This window comes from Erigeron canadensis, chromosome 3 (genome assembly GCF_010389155.1).
Source record: "Erigeron canadensis isolate Cc75 chromosome 3, C_canadensis_v1, whole genome shotgun sequence".
Classification (NCBI taxonomy): Eukaryota; Viridiplantae; Streptophyta; class Magnoliopsida; order Asterales; family Asteraceae; genus Erigeron; species Erigeron canadensis.
In genome coordinates, this window is record NC_057763.1 from 34461135 (window position 1) to 34481747 (window position 20613).

General features: G+C 33.6%; 4 protein-coding genes and 1 non-coding gene across 5 annotated transcripts; 2 read left to right on the forward strand and 3 right to left on the reverse strand.

Annotated features, from left to right (window-relative positions):
• Positions 1-2015: 2015 nt before the first annotated feature.
• Positions 2016-5311, reverse strand: LOC122591110 (THO complex subunit 4A-like). The gene is made up of 5 exons (XM_043763319.1): positions 5056-5311; positions 4736-4873; positions 4263-4331; positions 4003-4184; positions 2016-2420 (listed from the first exon to the last, which is right to left on the reverse strand). The coding sequence occupies exons 1-5, from the start codon at positions 5227-5229 to the stop codon at positions 2243-2245; spliced, it is 741 nt and encodes a 246-aa protein (XP_043619254.1). The 5' UTR covers positions 5230-5311; the 3' UTR covers positions 2016-2242.
• A 131-nt stretch (positions 5312-5442) lies between these two features.
• TRNAV-AAC lies at positions 5443-5516 on the forward strand. The gene has a single exon. It is a non-coding gene; the product is annotated as a tRNA-Val (tRNA).
• A 1236-nt stretch (positions 5517-6752) lies between these two features.
• LOC122591998 (bidirectional sugar transporter NEC1-like) lies at positions 6753-8122 on the reverse strand. The gene is made up of 5 exons (XM_043764216.1): positions 8052-8122; positions 7752-7962; positions 7493-7654; positions 7267-7386; positions 6753-7154 (listed from the first exon to the last, which is right to left on the reverse strand). The coding sequence occupies exons 1-5, from the start codon at positions 8120-8122 to the stop codon at positions 6966-6968; spliced, it is 753 nt and encodes a 250-aa protein (XP_043620151.1). The 3' UTR covers positions 6753-6965.
• A 1661-nt stretch (positions 8123-9783) lies between these two features.
• Positions 9784-12742, reverse strand: LOC122593426 (actin-depolymerizing factor 2-like). The gene is made up of 3 exons (XM_043765835.1): positions 12561-12742; positions 10319-10584; positions 9784-10153 (listed from the first exon to the last, which is right to left on the reverse strand). Exons 1-3 carry the CDS (start codon positions 12561-12563, stop codon positions 10003-10005), a joined length of 420 nt encoding a protein of 139 aa, XP_043621770.1. The 5' UTR covers positions 12564-12742; the 3' UTR covers positions 9784-10002.
• Positions 12743-17834: 5092 nt separating this feature from the next.
• Positions 17835-18818, forward strand: LOC122594665 (histone H2A-like). Its single transcript, XM_043767092.1, has 2 exons — positions 17835-18095; positions 18384-18818. Exons 1-2 carry the CDS (start codon positions 17886-17888, stop codon positions 18639-18641), a joined length of 468 nt encoding a protein of 155 aa, XP_043623027.1. The 5' UTR covers positions 17835-17885; the 3' UTR covers positions 18642-18818.
• The last annotated feature ends 1795 nt before the right edge of the window (positions 18819-20613 follow it).

The following is a 20613-nucleotide window of genomic DNA, read 5'->3' on the forward strand; positions in this document are numbered from 1 at the left end:
AGTATTTATTCATGTGTCTAGGCGTCTAGCCCAGCAAATGAATGACCATGTAAACGTAAACGAATATGATTTTCTATTTCTGTTCGTCCCTTAAGAAAACCAACGGAAAGAAACACAGGTTATTCCTATGTATTGACTATTAATTTCTTTAAATATGTCAACTGTCATAATAATGTAAAAATTAAATTTTCACTAATAACGTGCATGTATTGTATGTTTATATTTATACCTACACTTGCTTAAATTTTTTGAGGATACAACTGAAAAAGCATGCTAGAAGCTTTAATCTACGGATGCGAGAAAAGAAGAAAGGGTGGAGTGGATTTTGTGGGAACATAAACGAGCGTTTTATATAGCAGATCACAACTGTTCCCTGACGCCCAGTCTCTTTAAAGCCCATGATCATTGAGCTTCTTTTCCACCTTCGTAAATATTCAAGTTCTTTCTTTCTATTTATGTACATACCGCACCAGCACCAAAGTAAGAGTCCAATTGAACAGAGCGATGTGCATATGTTGTTTGGTCCTGCAGGGACAAAGAACTCTTTGTACATTGCAAATGGGTATCAAGGTTTTGTCTATGTCTCTGTGATACAGAGATGATATAAAGTGGAAGGAGCTCAACATCATCTTCAAATGAAACAGTTCATCTCCACAAAGTGTTTCTTGGTAACTTGAATGATCATGAGCTGCCAGAAAAAATTACTTTCCCATATTTGCAACTCACAAACCATTTTTGGGAACGTTAATACAAAGAGAGATGAATGTTTTAGCATTGTTGGGGAAAAAAGGACAGCTTCCGAAGGACGTCGACCAGAAGGACCACCATTTTAAAACTAGTGGTCAAAAGAGGCAAGACTTCTGAAGTCCTGATATCGTAGAACTTCTCAGAGTTATCATAGAGACCAACAAAATCCCTCCGTCTTACAGAAACTTAGCACACCACCCAACCTCTTCTTCAACAACTTCAAACACTAAAACAGCACATCAACCGCAACAATGTGCCTGCATGTCTATATACTTGCATTTGCTCCTATGCCCTAGCAACCTCCATGACCAAGCAAATTCCACATATATTGTGCTAGTACAGGTGCAGGTGATCTAGCTCCTACATCTAAGCTCAAATATAGCTTTTTGAACATAATGCCCTAGGAACCTCCATGACAACCCTACCCCTCTGTTAGATTGTATATTTCTGGGCACTCTTTACCAAGACTGCGTTTTTAACATTCTTCATTGAGGTTACAGAGTTAGCACCTAACTGACCAATGAACATATAATACTCATCTTGGGGCGTTTTCCAATTGCCAAACCACTAGAAAACCTTAAACGTGAAATAAATTCATTACCTAACATCTCCAGTCCATGGAGATGCACAATATGAAGTGGTCAAATGTAGTCTCATCTTGGGGCGTTTTCCAACTGCTAAACCACTAGAAAACCTTAAACGTGAAATAAATTCATTACCTATTTAACCATGCTACTTTACTGCTTTCAACAATTCCCAATCTTCCAAGTCTCAATAGCCACTTGCTTGCCCAGTCTCTAGAATAATTCTTCCTATTCACAATGAATGAACACCGACCCGCCTAAATAGAATTGCCCTCCAAGTGGAACATTAGATGATGAACGCGAATGCAGCTACACCCTGTATCTAGGTTACCTGTTTTTTACATTGTCAACAGGTTAACTCAAAGCAGGGAATACTCGCAGGTCATTATCATATGTTGCAACTCAGGGCCAAACCACCTACTACCCCTTATGATAAAAAGACTACCAAACACAGGGATGAATCGAATACTATCTCACATTGATACTGATATACAACATACTGTATGTTGCAAGATAGGGAAGATTTCCATCACATCAACACAGCGAATGACAAACGATATTCCCTTTCATCATCTTCCAAGCACCTAGCTGAAGATATAAACGAAAATGTTCCACCTTAATGCAGCAGCTATATCTTGGGTGATGCTACTCATAAAAAAGAAGCTGGTGTATGGAACCACAAACTGAATCGCAGAAAGAATACAATGCTCCATCAACTAATGTAACGTTTTAAAACTTACATAAAAACAATAACAGTAGAGGCCAAAAGCTCCATAAAACCGAAGGTCCTAAAATACTCCCCCTACTACTCTTGTCCTCAGAGCCTAGAGAGTTGGGTGTTCATAGAATACAAACAGTACTTGGCCGTTATAAGAGTTGATGTTTAAAGATCAACAAGCACAGGAGACAATTCAATTTGTTTGCATTGACTCTGAATGGTACTTCTCCAGATCAGCGTCAAGATCATCCGCGGATATTTTCTCTCCACGGCCTCCTCTGCCGCGTCCACGGCCTCCCCTTGCAGCAGGTCCTCGGCCTCCGGCACCACCACCACGTGGCCTTCCAAATCCACCATTCCTACCTTGTCCACTGTTTCATACATGCACCACCACAAAAAGAATAACCAATCCGCAATACAAGTAATCAAAGCAGAAGATAAAATATTTAAAAATGTATACAGCATATACAGTTAATCCCTGGTAACCAAACAGAACATAAACAATTATGGTATGGTACATTGGAATATATTATCATGGAGACAGGTTGCACCTAGTTCTAAGCTTTTTAACAGCGAACTCACACACCCCCTATACTACACCTTTGTCCCAAATAGGACTTCAACCCACCATCCCTTGATTAGGAAGAACGTTAAATAGACCTTATATACTGGTAGACCAAAAGACATATTGGTAATTTAATGTAAGTATGTAACCAAGAGGTTGTACGTTCATGTCCTACTTCAGACAATTGGTGTTAAATAATAGGCGAACGTGATTGTTTTTACCTAGCCTGAATGGTGTGTCAGTGTGTCACTAACACAAGCCAAAAATATGCATACATATGGCAGTCAATGTCGAGTCTTTTGACAATTTAAAAAGCAATGACTTTTCCCATTAACTTCTTTTGTTGACCATTATTTGCATTAAACCCCCCGCAGATTACATATACCTTAGTTAACCTCAACCTCTAGACCAAGATGGTGTATATACCTTCAGTGGGGACTAGCTTATAATATAATTTGACACACATGCTCTCCCTACTGGGCACTAGCTCATTGACCACATGTCTCTTAAAGCTGTTACTATCTCTAGAAATGCTTAATGAAGGACAAGGAAAGTCAGTTGCACTAGCTCTTAACGATGTGTCATGTGATTGAAATTGTCAAAACTTGCCAGATGATTAGCATGCTAGTCGTTTTTCTAGTAAAAACTAACAGAACCTATTGCCAAATACAGGCAATCACACATTTAGACGAACACCCAAAAACATAATATGCAACTTGACACAAATATATATTGCATAGTGCATACAATAATATAACTTGATGATTAAAAGCGGAAAAACATTGTCGGGTCCGCAAAATATAGTGGATAATCTTTATTGAAATCTTAGAAGGTGTGGCTTGTCACATCATGTTAATGTCATCCTAGATGTCTTTTTGGTATGTCTGGTTGTAGGAAAATACATATGTGGTGAACCTAGCTCTATTATGCTGTCAATGACATTAACTTTTATATAGGCCTGCCATCTTTACACAAGTTCAACTTATGCTTCAATAGATGTATCCCAACTAGATCATACCAACAAGTTACTGTAGATCTTATTTAAATAGCTTTACAATCAGGATAATCTGAAGGAGCTATAATACATTACAAGCTCTAAATGGAAGCAATGTGCGTATTTGTGTAAACAAGACCACATGTATAAGAAAAGCTTATGGTTGTAGATAGGTAAGCAGAGCTAAATTCACCACATGAATTGTATTATTGTATATCAGCCAAACCTCCCAAACAAAACCCATTGGCTGTCACTTGATGTAACAGGTATTTCCTTCTCCAAATATTGTAAAAGTATTTCAGGTAACAGTCAAGAAACCATATAATGTCATTTTAAATTTGAACTTCAAAATCATTATGAAATCAGATAAGTCAACTGACAGTCAAAGACATACCCTCTAGGATAACCATTCGTATTTCTAGCATTGTTTGTGAACGGAGGACCACCAGCAGGAGCTACTATATTTAATCCCACCACCTCTATTTTCATTGGCTTTCCATCAAGCTGGACATTGTTATACCTCTTGACAGCTGCTAACGCATCTTGTTGTCTTGTAAACACAATCTCAGCCGTTCCCTATATTAGAATCACATTATAAACAAAACAACATAGAAAAAACTTCAAAAACATTGATGCCCAGACTTTGAGAGGTACCTTAGATCTTCCGCTTCTATCGTAATGTATAGAATACTTCTTCAGATCACCAACTTCAGCAAAAAGCTCCTGCACAATTTAAATTCACCCATCCATGATCCATGTAACACTAACCAAGAACTTATATAACTTTCAAGTCAAAATTCATAGTTGATACACTGCATAAATTCTGATACTGTAAAATATTAAAAACCGGATTCCCAAACTTCACTTATGTATATAAAGCTTTAAAATTTAGTAACATTAATACATTATATCAGCTTCAACTTCTATTATATCCATCAAGCACTGCATAACTTCTCCTATTGTAAAAACCAGATTCCCAAACTTCACTTATGTATATAAAGCTTTTAAATTTAGTATCACTAATACATAATATCAACTTCAAGTTCTATTATATCCATCAAAAAAACAAGCAAACATACAATTCAACTACAAAATATACACAAAAATTAAAATAAAAAAAAAACTACCTTGATATCCTCATTGGAGACACCGTAATCAAGGTTCGATATATACAGCTTCGTTCCGGTCTCAACCGCAGAAGACCGGCCCCCAATTCCCATAGCCTGATCAGGAAACATATCATGCTTCCAAGCAGCAACTGGTGCCTAATTCATAACCACAAAACCTTTACAATCATAAACTACTACTAACTATCAATTCACCATCCAGATCCGCATCTATATCTATATCTATATCTATCTATCTATCTATATATCTCAGAAGAATTTAAAGAGCGTGTAAAGTATCAAAATCAACCGGATCTAATTCAAACTAAGAAAATATCAACCTTAGGTCCGCCGTAAGGTGTGGCACGGTGAGCACCGCGGTTGTTGAACCGACGTGTAGGTCCAGGTCCGGAAGATCGACCTCGACCACGGCCGCGACTACCGCCATCACCGCCGGATTTCTTATTGTTCTTGATGAGATCATCAAGAGACATATCTAAAGCAGCGCCGGCCATTATCGTCGATTTTTTTTTTAAGTGGATTTTTCTTTTTGAGTTGAAATTAGGGTTTGTAAAGTTTCGGTTGAATGATATTTGTATGAGAAGTCAAAATCAATTATTATTCTTGCCCTACTATCTGTATAGATTTTTTTGATTACCACGTGTATGTTGTATGTATATATATTTTATATAATTTAATTAAGTTTAATTTAAAGGCTTATAACGAATGGTTTCGTGGTGTAGTTGGTTATCACGTCAGTCTAACACACTGAAGGTCTCCGGTTCAAACCCGGGCGAAGCCATTGTTATTTTTCTTGAAAAGCTTAATCGAATCATTTTTGTATATGAAGTACAAATAATTAATTAAGAAATTATTTGTATTCTATTGAAATTAAATTCCCAAAATATGCTTCTTTTTTAGTTGTTTTGACACAAATATGTTTGTTTCAAATTTGTTTTCTCAAACTATGCTTTTTAGTTTAAACTCAAAAACAATATTAATTAGGAAAAAAATTTTCTTTTTTTTCTCTTATATCTCATCTTTCTTAATTATCTAGTCTATCTCTTTACCTTTACTCTTTTCACTTGAATATAAAACATCGAATTAGTACTTCCAGCAAAGATTAATCGGCATTCATGAAATTCTAATACTTAGCTTTAAGTCAGTTGATAATTATGATAGTTCTCGGTTTCTTTGATTACAATTTTTTAGAGGCTTTTGTTTTAACTTTTTAAATGGAGTTTATCCTTCTTTCATAAAACACCACTATTATTTTGAAATGTGTGAAAAGATTTTACGCTAATTTGGACACTTAAAGTAACGAATATGTTTCAGCTAGTTTGAGTGGATGGATAAGTAATACATTATAATGTTATGAAAAATTAACCATCTAAAAAGTTTGAAAAAATATTTTAACCCAAAAGCTAAACCTACAGTTATTTAATTACTTGAGTTAATTAAGAGTGAAAATAATTGAAGATCAGATTCCTGGAAGAAGTTTTGGATCATTTTAGTTTTCATAAAACATGGTTTGAAAGAAGAGAGATAAAAGAAAATAAAAAAAAAATATATTCCTAAAATAATTCTTAACTAAAAGCATAGTTGGGAAAACAAATTTAAAACAAGCACATTTGTATTCATAAATTAAAAAAGAAGCATATTTTGAGAATTTACTCATTGAAATGGTTTATTCGACATCTTTTTCCCAAAGCGATCTTTTAACAAATTATTATCATTGATAGAGTTGATAATGATTAAATAATTTGATTTTTTAGAATCTTAATGTTTTTAATAAAGTGCATGTATAACTGTATAAGAAGATAAATTATAATAGGCCTGAAAATAGAGTCTTTCTTTTGAATTGTTATATAGTGTGACTTTGTAAGTTGAAATTTGTTTTGGACTTGCCATTTACATCAGGATTTGCAAACAAGTATATATGTAATTTCAGTTGTTGAAAATTATGATATATGAATCAAAATACCATACAAGTAACAACAGATATCATCATAAAAAAAATATATATATATAAGCACATGTGATTCATGAAACACCATTATTAATCTCATGGACTAAAACTTTAAACCCCAAATAATACACCTATAATGATCCCTTTAAATACTTTAGGGCAGCTTAGTGACTTTTATTATCAACCAAAATATATAGGAAAATATTAACTAGAAAAACTCAATGCCTCTCTAGATCGATATATGCATCTTCTCTTGTATATTCTAAACAAGACATAACCAAACTAGTTACTTCTTGACTGGTGATGAAGCGTGTCGCCAACAACAACTTCCAGCTCGAAATGGTCTTGATCTGTGCTCTTCTTATTTGGTTTTTGTGTCTGATCCTTACCGTTTTGCTTATTGCAATCCTTGTATACACAATATAGTATCATTTGAGCTATTCCAAATAAGAATCCAGCAATGTTTGGCACCTGATCAACCCAAATCAACGTATTGGATCATTATCATAAAGACGAATATATATATATATATATATATATAGAAACTTACAACAAAAAAGAGGCTAGATGTATTTTTACTTACTGCAATGAAGTAGTCGTTTACAAAGAATCCGTAAAAGAACCATGCCGTGGCACATAGAGTGAGGAAAAATGAGAGCATGAACGGCATGTACTCGACACTTTTTGTTCTGATCACTGTCCTCTGTATATGATGAGGCAAAATTTGGTTGTTGTGTGATGGGTTTTTTTTTTCATAAAAAGATATTCTACAAAGTTAGTTCCAAACCATTGTGGTAAAAAATTATTACCATGATGCTTAAAGGAGCGGCGAACACTGCAAGATTAATCACAGCACAAGTCCATCCTACAAGTTCAACTCTTTCCTGGCCTTTTACAAAGAGCATCGAAAGTATCATCACAGTACCAAGTCCTCCAACATTGAATATAGATATATACTTTATGGTGGATATCTGCAAGCACAATTGTAGCCAAACGTTTTTTTGACAAAATCCTCCTAGCTAAATAGCATGTGTCAAAAAAGATCTCTTTGTAGTTAAGATTATGTACCTTGGAAGTTTTCGGTGCATAAAAGAGGTACACTGCCAGGTAAATGAGTTCGATAAAACATCCAAAGCCGTTAATGCTTATGATCATGTATGCATTTGTCTTCAGAAAAGCATAGTACAACAACAATGCAGCACTAAAGAGAGCAACCATGTATGGTATTGCTTGATATCCTTCTGAAGATTTCTTTCTGTAAATCTTGTAGAATGTTGGCCTAACAAAGCAAAAAAAAAAAAAAAAAACTGATTAGGTTACAAAGAAATCACAGAAGTACTTTAAGATATTTAGGTTTGTGGGACTTACAATGGGGCTAGGAACACAAGAAATGATATAATATTACCTGCAGAAACATTGTAAGATATCTTAATCACCATGAAACTTGACTATTATTAATCTAAGTAAACAATTGTTGGATGGTCTCCAATGTATAAACCAAGTTTACTTAGATAATCAGAAAAAGTGTTTCGACAAAATAATAAATAAAAAGGATTATATTGTTTTGCTAGAGAGAAAATGCATTTTGAAAAGCAGGATAGAACATTTTTTTCAAAACCCGTTTTGGGATCACAAAATATGTTTTTGAAACTTAAAAAACAATGATAAAGTGGGGAAATGAAGAAAAAAACATATTTACAGATAACGAAAACTTTGCAAACACCTTTAGCGTCGATCATAGTGTTTAAAGTTACATATACAAATCAATACCTAAGAGACCGAAGACAAAAGCCAGGGTTTGAGCATTCAAGAAGGCCAACATATTGTCCAAGTTATGTAATCTTAGATAGACTCGATCTCAATACTTTTTATATATTAAAGCTTGAGAGCGAGTGATTTAAACAATAGACGTAAACATACTATATATACTCGTAGTTTGGCAGATGGAACCTGCTCATTATCGATCAGTAACTTGGACTGTTTCGAGATTTGGTAGCCACATAAATGCTAATGGATTTGGATGCATTCCAGGGCTATAAGTTTATGGAGTTGGGCAAGGCTTTTATTTGTCATTATATATGTTTAGTGTAGCTTACATAGAAACGTACCAAAAGCAGATATTTAATCTAATGTCCATCAGGCAGGCAATGTGACAGGAAGAGGATTGCATATCATCTGTATTAATAACACCTCTTGTGTTTGCATATATATCCAATCTAAGTAAATGTAAAATATATAAGCTAAGCCTGGTTGGCCTAATTAAGTTGTCTGGTTAAATGCCTAAGAAACCAAACTATTAGCTTGAGTGACTGACTGTCCTTCTCTTCTACTTAATATAACTTCAGCATATTTAAAACATGGCCAGACATCCAAATAATATACTTAATAAAATAAAAAATTGTAACCTTTTCATTTCTTTGGTTTAGTACTTTTGACAAATAATAAATCTTATTTTGATTTTTCCAGTTTAGCTAAGAACAAACTTGTAAATAAGCATATTGTATTTTTTTTGTTTTGAGTGCCAAAATGACAATAATTGGTTGGGATACCGTTCATTGTTTAGACAGGGCACATACGTGTTTGGCAGGTTACAAATTTTGAGATGGTTTTTATAACATGTTTGTTTGCTACATTTAAAATGTGTGGTTTACTTTAACATATATAGTCTTCAGCATTTCATATTGGCATTTTATACTCCGTCTAATCATAAAAAATCTACTGTCTAAACATAAAACCTATTGATTTGCCTTCAAATAACTCGTGCCGGATTCTTTCAAGTCAATTCAAGAAACAGAACTTTGCAGCAAGGATCATTATCGTTCATATGAATGTAACAACAGAAATTGAAATCTGATTTCAAAATGAGCTGGATCTTTCTGGTACACGAAAAGAGCTTATGGATGCTTAGTCCTTTTAAGCAGTTTTTGATACTGTTTTTTAACTGCCCTTAATTTTACAATTATCACATTTACCCTCTTAATATCAGTTCTTACATGTTAAATCAAGAAATCTATAGTTAACCACCAAATTCAACATGGGCTATGGTTGACACTAGCAAGACAACCAACAGTCCATAAAACATGAAGTTGGTAGAAGAAAGTGAAAGCTAATATCATCCATGTTCGACATCATAACTTGTTGCATGTTTAACACAAACAAAATCATAAAATATTTGCCGAACCCGTAAGCAACAAAGCTAGAATACCAAGAGTTATCAAGACTTCAACAACAAAACAATATTCAAAAAATAGCTTTGGCAACAGAAACTCCCAAACAAACTATTAACATCTCTCTGGTGCAATAATCATCACTGCAGCGTTTAGTTGGCCCGGCTCTTGAATACATCAAGATCCATCTCTGTCGGATCAGTTGCTTGAAGTTCCACCTGAATTCCATCCAGTTCCCTCTTAAATCTGTCCTTTGAGCTAGCATAAATCATTTTGTTTCTCACCCGTGCAGTATCAGGAGACCTTTGCAATATTTCTTATATATTAGCAACAAGCAAAAAAGAAAAAGAAAAAAAAAACTGCAAAGCAAGTATAGTTTAGTGTCTCCTTAAAATATATTTGTAATGGCAGGGTTACTTTGAACCCATTAGCATTTTATAGTATATTTAAATTAAATCTAATGCTTACCATGCAATGAAAAAGATCCTGCTTTTTTGGCAATTCTCTTCAGTGACAAAATCATAATCAAAAACAGCATATCGACACTCAGATGCAGGAAGGCAAGCAGCAAAATCCTCGTGGCTTTCAGTTGGCTCGCCAACTTTTTCTACAATCACTTCCTTTTGCTTCTCCTCGATCTTGAAAATAATGAAGCGGTATGTTCTTTTGGCCTTCAACTCCAGAAATTTTAGCTTGCACTCATCATGCACAGCCATCCCAGATGCCGCGTTAGCCTACATTTCAAAGTTTACAAATCATGTAATCATCAACTATCAACCGCATAAAACCTCCAAAACTCGCATATGATCATGAAATCTATTAAATGAAAAGAAATTTTTGTTGAATAAGGGATGCAAATGAAAGTAAGCCAAAAGAGACCAAAAAGTAAGCATTCTAACACATGTAAATTTGTACGTCATAAAGATAGTAGGAATTTCAATGTGCCCCACTAGATGAAGATACTACCAGCTACATCTCACAGGCCTTAGTGCTCTAAAGCAAGTAAAAGTAAAATCGCATTTGGTTCACAGTCGATAATTTAAGAAGTGTATAGGTAGGATAATAGGATGGAAAGGGAATGGGTATGATAATAGGGTGGAACGGGAATGTGTATGATTACCAACAAAAAAAATGCCTGAGTTATGAAGAAGTCAAGAAACACCACTGTATCTGTTGAAGAAATGAATGTACAATATAGTAAACAGGAGGGGTATTGAGCCGGAATGAATTTATTAAGCCAAGCCCCCTTACCAAGTGTAAGGATACAGAAATTCATGGGTTTCCTTTCCATTACTAAACTCCATATGCATTGACCAAACACTCATAAAAGTCCCACTCTTTCATTGAGTATTCTTGTTAACTCAAAGCCATCAACCGAACACCTCCTTAAGCTACTATAACAGACGCCAGGCCACCAGCATGTAGCAGAATATGCGGTTGAGGTATATCAAATAGTTTTCAAAAGCTGATGTATTGTGTAACTAACTTTCAAGCACAGACTAACACACAAGGAACGACTTGTGCACATGACAGAAGATGAAATTGAGCAACTAAACATAATGAAGTAAAGTCAGCAGGGTAAACATACTAGTTCTACATTCCAGACGCATTTGCAGGCGACCTTCTTTCACCAAACTTGCCAAGCATGAACACCAATTATCTTCCTTGTTAAAGGAAGGGGAAAAAACCATCAAGGCTATAGCTTGTTACGGACATCGTAAGGTCCAAAAAAAGTACATTCTCTGGCAGCATTCATCCAATTAGAGACATGATGAAATTGACAAGAGAGATCTTACAAGTAAAACTGTCCATATGATCCTTTTTTCGAAGTGTCACAGATTAAAAACTACAGATATTATTAGAGCCTTTCAAGAACTATAATTCAAGGCGACGTCATTCGACGGCCTTTCATCTCAAACTTATTGTCCTTGAATTGCTCTTGATGCTTCATGAAAACCCTTATCAATATCAGTAGTTGATAAAAATGCACAGACAAATAATCTAGCCGAAACTAATAGTATTCATGCATATACACTAACCCTAAAGTGTTGATAAAATAAAATTAAATCCAATCACCATAAAACAGATCTTCAGAAACAAACGATGAAATAGATCATACAGCAATAACATCAACCAATACTGAGGCAAAAAATATAAACAAAATAAAGCTAAGTATCTATAAACTATGTCCTCTTGTACCAAACAAATACGAATAAATGTTCTTCTTTGTTCATAATGCAGAACTCAAAAGAACATGTGACGTTTGCATAACGTATCCGATTTTAGTATTACCTACACTGTATAACCGACCCTGCGAAATAAGAACATCAGACTGAAAATTTGAGACTGTTTATTAACTTGCAAGCTCAAGTCCACAACGTATACGTTAACTAAATGTCTAAATCCGGATACCGTTAAATCTAAATATTTTACAATGCTTCTAGCACACACATAAACAAACAAAGGCAGATACCTGTATTTAACTTTCTTAGCTAAATTATGTGATAATCATAAACGAAATATTAGATCCATAAGCTCAAGGGCAAAAACGAGGTCGGTCCAATAATAACAATTAACAAACTAGGACTTCAAATTATGCAACATTGCCAACAAATATGCAATGATAATTAAAAGTTACAGAAGCAGTAAATAAATAAACTGAAGAAAGTAAAAGAAAAAAAATAAGTGTAATATGAATATGTGGACTGACCATTGAGGATTGATCGGAGAGGCGCCAAACCGAACGGAATTGTAGAGTGAGAGAGAGAAAGGGAGAAATGAGTGATTTGTAGAAAGAGAGAGATTTTTTTGGGGAGTTTTTGCTGCTTCGGTGGGTGGGTGGCTGCTGCTTCTGCTGCCAAACACTCGGTTTAAGATAATTACGTCTTTTTTTTTTTTTTTCTTCATAAAAAAAAGATCAACATAAAGTATAACAATAACAATCTAATTATATAGATTTAGAGGTTGTCACCTCGTCATTATGTTTTAGACCACCCACATCCCCAACCTTTTTGGTAGGTCACTGAAAATATTTTTTTAAAAATGAAAAACTCACTTAAAATAACAACTTGGTTACTTGATTTAAAAGAGTCATCCAACTTTTGCCACTTGTCATTATACGATTAGTTAAGATTTATTTATAAACCTTATTGGTTTGTCTTTTAGTTGAGTTGTGAATGTGGATAAAGGTTGAGTTAGATTGGGTTGTTTAGGTAGAAGAGGGATAAATTAATTTTTTATTAAAGGTTAGGTTGATGTAAGTTGGGAGTGTGTATAGTCTTAAAAATGATTTAAAACTGAGTTTTGGATAACAATTTTTATTTTACTCGTATTTTGAAAACTCTGTTTTTTTTAATGCAAACATAAATTATCATTTTTTCAACCAAATATATTTTTTTTAATAGTTTAGATTTATAAACACAATGATTATATAAACTTTTTAAAATGCAAGATCCAAACACCTCTGAATTAAAACTTCTTTAAATTACAGCAAAATTAAATTAACTTGCTATTAAGAAGGTGTTTACGATTGCGTTATAAAGTGATTATCTGATTATTACGTTTGTAAAACACAAATAATCTAAAAAGGTGTTTGTATGAACAAGTGATTATTGGCTATGAATAGAGGTGGCATATCGTGTCCGACACGAACACGATAGGGTTAAACAAGAACATGACACGATAGTTAATCGTGTCAGTTTTCCAAACACGAATACGACACGATTTTTAACAAGTTACACGATAAGGGACCTGTTAAGGGACTTGTTAAAAGTTACACAATAAAGGATCTGTTAAGGGACCTGATAACGTATCTTATCGTGTTTTAATGTGTCTTTAACGGCTCTTTAACGTGTCTTAACATGTTCATATATATACTACTTTTCTTATCGTGTTTTAACAGGTTCGGACCTGTTAGGACACGATAACTATTTGTGTCTTAACAGGTACCTGTTAAGACACGAAACACGTTAAGGCCAAATACGAAACACGAAAAAATCATGTAGTTATATGCTTCTTCAAAACGCAGTTTTGAAAACGCATAATCTATTTTGAAAACGCATATTTTGTTTTGGAATCACAATATCAAACATCCCTAAAACTATTTAACTATACACGTTATAAAATAATAGTTGTTATAGCTAATATTTAGTCATTTTTCATAATCACAAAACTCATTTTGAGTTCTCGTTCCTTTTTTAGCCCTAGAAACCCCTCCCCCTCATTTTAGTGTCTTGCATTCTTTGAATTTCCATTCAAGTTTTTGAATTTTTAGTATGGATTTGATCAAGATTAAATGTCTCTGTAATTAGGGTTGTAAATGGTTTGGTTTTCTAGAAATTCGAACCGATTTTTCAAGTTCGGTTCGCTACAGTTAGTTAAAAATTTTGAACAATTAATTTCGGTTACCAGTTGATCGGTTACCCAAAAAATTCGGTTAATTTCAATTTGGTTTCGGTTAACCATTTATAAAAGTCATGCTAATATAAAGGTCAAGTTTTCAATTATGATAGTCAATTTACATTTTTAGTATCATAATTTACTACTTAAATGTCCTTAATATGATATTACTAATATTTTTGATATATATTTTAAGCAAAGTAACAAAATTTCCTAAAAAATGTTGTATATGTGATTATATGTAGGCATATATCAGACTTCGGTTCAGTTCGGTTAACCACAGGTAATGAAAATCAAAAACCATAATGGAACCGTTATACATCGATTTTTCAGTTTTCGATTTTTCCAGGTTTCGCTTTTTTTTCGGTTTCAGATCTCACGGTTTGTCTGGTTTTTTGGTTTTCCGGTTATTTTCTCACCCCTATCTGTAATCATCTACATGTATTATAGGTTATCCTCGTTTGATTTCATGTATTATTGGTCAATATAATGATCGTGATTAAATGTGTTGTCATCAAGATTAAATGTTTTGTTAACATTTGTATCTTACAGTGCATTCTTGAGTTTATTAAGAGTGATAAAAAAAAGATATGATAAGAAAAAGTTAATTTTCTTATTCTCGAGTTTTTTTAAACAAGAAAAACAAATGATAAAAAAGACTATTTGTTTCAGGATTTTCCAACAAAAAATGGCCGGATTTGGACAGAAAAGTGTATATTGAAGTATAAAAGTATCAATCTACCCCTCGAATGATTGAATATGTGCTTCAACCGATCCCCTGGAATCTGTTGCCGCAACCAATCTATGCAAATAGGAAACAAATCAGAAGACTATGGAAGAGGATGGTGCTTGTTAATGGCAACAACGTCATTGGGTTTCCATTTTTCTAGGTATTTGTGATTACAAAATGACTCGAGAATAAAAGTAGAAGGATATGAGTTTTGAAAATGAATAATGAGAAGATGAAGGTTATTATGATAGATGAATGATATCGATGGATATAAAGAACATACGATGGGTATCTTTTGTTCATATGTGATATATTTTATGTGTTAATCTTATCCATCCATCCGTCAATTATAAATTCTAACATTTTATATATCAAATAAATAAGTAAGACGGATGTTTATAATAAATAATGTATAATATGTCTGATTTTTATCCTTTCTTTTCCAATTTATTTTTTTGTAAATTGTAACTCAAGAATGTGTTATGTTAATATGATTTTTTCTTATCTTTTATTTTCATCTCCATTCCTTTCATTAGCTAGATCTGCATCCTTTAAAACGTGTTGTACCTTGAAGTCCAATAAGGTTGAGCAAATATATGTGATGAGACAAGAGATTTGATAATTGATTTATGGAATTGTTTTAGTTTGCCCAGTAACAACCTTTTTGTTTAGACATTATCATTTGTCTAGATAAGTTATTTATGATGTGCATTGGTTGTTTAATGTTTGGAAGACCGTTGGCGAGTTTGAAAATTTTGAAGTGTTAAGATTCTTTAAGTTTTAATTGTTTTTAACCAACTTAATAAATAACAATAATTGATGATGAAAAGTTATCAACTACGTGAAAAAGAAAAACACATACGGAGTAAAAGATAGTTTTTAGTGTGACATTATAACCCATTACAACTACAACTTCATATTTTTTTAAAGATTAAATATATATTTAAGTGCGATTACGATATAGTGTTTAAAGTTTATACTTAACACAAACAACACTTTCAAATTTCAACATGATTTAGGGAAAACTCTTTTATATTATGCATTACAAGACACAATGTAATCATTGAAAAAAATAATGAATTTATGATTAAAAAACAAACATAATTCATGGTAATCTAAGTTGTGTTTGTTATATTCTTAATAAAAATATAATGTAATAAAAAATATTTAATTTATTAAGTCATTAGAAATGTTTACTTTTTGACTTAACAAGAAAAAACAACAACCATATTTAATAAATCAATACAAATATTGTTAATTAATTAAGTTAGTATATCAATTAAAAAAAACACAAACAAATCCAACTGTATTCAATTAGTTGAAGGGATAATGACCTGTGGATGTAGTGAACTATGACAAGATGTCTATGTTACGTATTGATCTAATCGGGGATCTATGTTATGTAACGAACTTACCAAAACTGTATAAGTGATGCATATTACCGGGTAATCTACAGGTAACGGGTTACCATCCATTTTTTTATAAGATAATGACATGTGGATGTAATGAACTATGACAAAATATCTATGTTATGTATTGATCTAATCGGGAGTCTATGTTATGTAACGAACTTACCGAAACTGTCTAAGGGATGCATGTTACAGGCTAAAGCCGGTCATTAATTTTTTTCCCTTTATTTTTTAATCTTAATAATTAATTAATTTATTTAACATATATAAATAAATATAAGTTATGAAAACATATATGTATATAAGTTCTGTAATTATATAAAAACTGTAAACACCTTCATATCTTCTGGCCGCCACCTACCTCTCCATTTTTCCGATTAACCCTAACACAATCATATACCAAAAAATTATAGATCTCAAAAATTACGATCCCTTATAAGGACAAAAACCTGAAACCAATCACTACATATATTCTCAAACATATACACATTGACACACAAATTTAAGGGTACATATATACAACCCACACAAACAAACAATGAGAGACTAGGATACGTATTCTTACATGGCTTCTTGAAGCATAACTTAGAATTGAAATGGAAAAGAATAACTAATTGCTAGATTTTAGTTAAAGCAACAAAACAACAAACTTAGAAGAACGCATTACAAGCCTAAAGCTGAAAAGATCAAATCTCTTTGACCTCAGAATTCATCATTTCTCTTTTCGGGATAGTAATAAATAACAAAATGGAAACAAGAAAATACTAGTTCTCAAATACTCAGGAGGAGTTGGAAACAATAAATAACATTAATCACTTAGACAGTTTTGGTAGGTTCATTACATAACATAGACCCCTGATTAGATCAATACATAACATAGACATTTTGTCATAGTTCACTACATTCACAGGTCATTATCCTTTTGGATGGTAATCGGCTACCTTTAGATTACCCGGTAACATGCATCACTTAGACAGTTTTGGTAAGTTCGTTACATAACATAGACCCTCGATTAAATCAATACATAACATAGACATTTTGTCATAGTTCATTACCCTGCAGGTCATTATCCCTTGGTTAAAATGCAAGTTATCATTGTGATCGAACCGTTTTAAAGTCGATTTACACAAATTAAGTTTTTCATTGGTTGTACATTGAAGACGTGATAGAGCAAATTACTCGTAACAAAAAACCATATGAAAACCAAAATCATCCTCGCGCGGGAAACGAAGAAAACCAAACAAAACTAAAACACCATCCAAATTTCAAAATATTCACCAAGCCTTCCCATTGGTCACTTCCACTTCACACGGATCCATATAAAACAAATCTACACCCTACGATCAACCAGAATCCAACGGCAAACAACATTCCGGATCAAATACCCCCGATCCATTTCTCCTTATATAAACAAACTCACAAATTTTAATCAAATCATTCATCACTATTGTATTTTCACATTATACATTTTAGAGAAAAAAAATAATAATTTGAAAGAATGGATACCACCGGAAAAGCGAAAAAGGGTGCCGCAGGTCGCAAAGGTGGCGGTCCAAGGAAGAAGGCAGTTACCCGGTCAATCCGTGCCGGTCTACAGTTTCCCGTCGGTAGAATTGGGCGGTACTTGAAAAACGGTCGTTATGCTAAACGTGTCGGTACCGGAGCTCCGGTTTACCTCGCCGCCGTCCTCGAGTACCTTGCCGCTGAAGTAAGTTTATGTTAATTCTGTGTTTTAGCAATTTAATTTCATTTATAGGGTTTCCAATAACAAAATCCCCAAATTTTCAACTTTAGCGGTTATTAAATAACTTTCACAATCATTTGATTTTATTAATTATTATCTCAATTAATTGTTTCATTTTCTTCTATACTTAATTCTGAATCAAGTTTTAATAGAAATTAAACCAGTAATATTAGGGTTTGTTAAAATGTAATTTTCAGATCTGAATATAATTAATTAATTTAATAAATGGAAATGGTTGGTGTTTGGAAACAGGTATTGGAGTTGGCAGGAAATGCAGCAAGGGATAACAAGAAGAACAGGATAATACCAAGGCATGTATTGTTGGCAATCAGGAATGATGATGAGCTTGGAAAACTCTTGTCTGGAGTAACTATCGCACACGGCGGCGTTCTTCCAAATATCAACCCTGTTTTGTTACCGAAGAAGACCGGTGCTGCTGCCGCGAAAGAGCCAAAGTCTCCGGCTAAAACTACCAAGTCTCCTAAGAAGACAGCTGCTGCTGCTGAGTAGGGTGTGTGGTTTAGTTGATGGATGGATGGATGTTTATGTTTGTTTGTAATTTGTAGTTAATTTGGTTTAGTTTATTGAAGATCTAATGTGGTTGATTTAGATGAGAATGATGATATTATGATTATATGTTTTATCTTTTGTGTTTTATCAATGGAAGAAACCACTTGTTTCTGTTAATTTTGATTTGTGCTGTTTTTCATAAATATTTGAATGGGTTCTAATTTTGTGTTGTTTCATACTAATATTGACTGTTATGTGACCATGGCATATCATATTCGTTAATATTTGAATGGTTCTATTTGTTAGCTTCATATCAATTTGTTTGTTAGATTGCAGTAAAGTGGAATATAAATCGTTAAATAGAATTTCTGATGATTTGTAATTGATTTGATGATGCCAATCAAGAATTGTGGGTTTGAACAAGGATTGAAGCATGTCATGTAAATGAATTCAAGCATGTAATAAACCACAAATATGCTTGATCAATTCCTTGACATGGAGGCAATCTGCAGCAATTCTAAATGCTCAGTCATCAACTGGTAAATTTACCAGCTAAATCTAAATTCCAATTAGACTCCATACAGCTGATCACATCAAATCCAATTAAACAGAATAACAGATATCTCCCACTTGAATCACTTTATCTTGAGCATATGCATGCTCACAGTAATATTTTTCACTCTAATACATTCGGCAACTTCTCAACTTTCGTTGCTAACTCAACGACTACTACTCAATTGCACGTGCAACTATTAATCTATGTTGGCGGATAATTTGCCAATTTGGTATAGGTTGTAATTGTTCCATGTAACATTTATAAAGTTATTCATTTATATATTGGAAAATAGTTGGCAATTTGGCATTGTGGGAATGAATTTGTGGGATACTGAGTTTCTGACCAATCATCTCCATGAAGTGGAGTCATTAGTATTTGAACTGCTGAACTTGCCATTACGGGTTATGGCTAATATCATCATCAAAATAAAGGAGGGACAGTAACCACTTGTCCTGTTAGCTAAAAACAATTATCAATTTTTATATTGGACAGAGGCCATGATACGAATTTCTGGAATCGGTAAACAAATATAGAATCTCATGTAACTAACTTGGGATCAGTTCAACAAAACTAGGATATACATTTGCAAATGCAAAGCAAAAACAGCAAGCATTCTAATGATGTATAAGGCTAAAAGGAACAAGGCGTGCCTTGTAACGCCAAGTGGGCCCTCTCCTTGTTTAACGCCATCTTTTCTCGTCGGATATCTCACGCCCTTCACTATTTTTGTCCAAGAACGCCCCTCGGGGCACTGTTCCGGGCGTTCCTGGGGTGTTTTGGGGCGTTCCGAGGGGGGAAAAGTGAAATTGAAGGCGTGTGAAACGCGTTGCTCCGTTCAGTCTAAACTAATAAACACACCAATATATTAACCACAACAATGTCATCTTATCCTAGTAATGTTGATCACAGTTTTAGCCAATGACAAATCTTTATTTTGGTTACTAACAACTTTTGGATCAATATAATATTCTAGAGCAACAGAAAGGTGTAACACGAGACTGGTTAAGACAAGGTGAAATATGACTTTTACAATTACTGATTTCAGAAATTTCAGTTATAAAAGGTAAGGTAGTCGGTAGTCGTAATTATTAAGGAACATACTGGTAGTCTGGTACAACAGATATCAAATTAAGCATACAGAAAGACAGAACAAATACGTTCCATATAATCTAGTCTCTACCGTCAATGACATACCTAATGCAATATCCCATTAAGTCTATAGTCCATCCAAGCATGTGAAATTGTAGGTAAATACACACATGATTTCCATTTTCACTATAACGGATAAAGCAAAAAGCACGATGAGTACAATAGCAAGTTTTAGGCAGGTAACTAGTCCTGTACTTTTAGATGAGTACCACTGTATAAAAATTATGTATCTCTTAAAGTTCCAGGTAAATGAAGTAGGCAAAACCT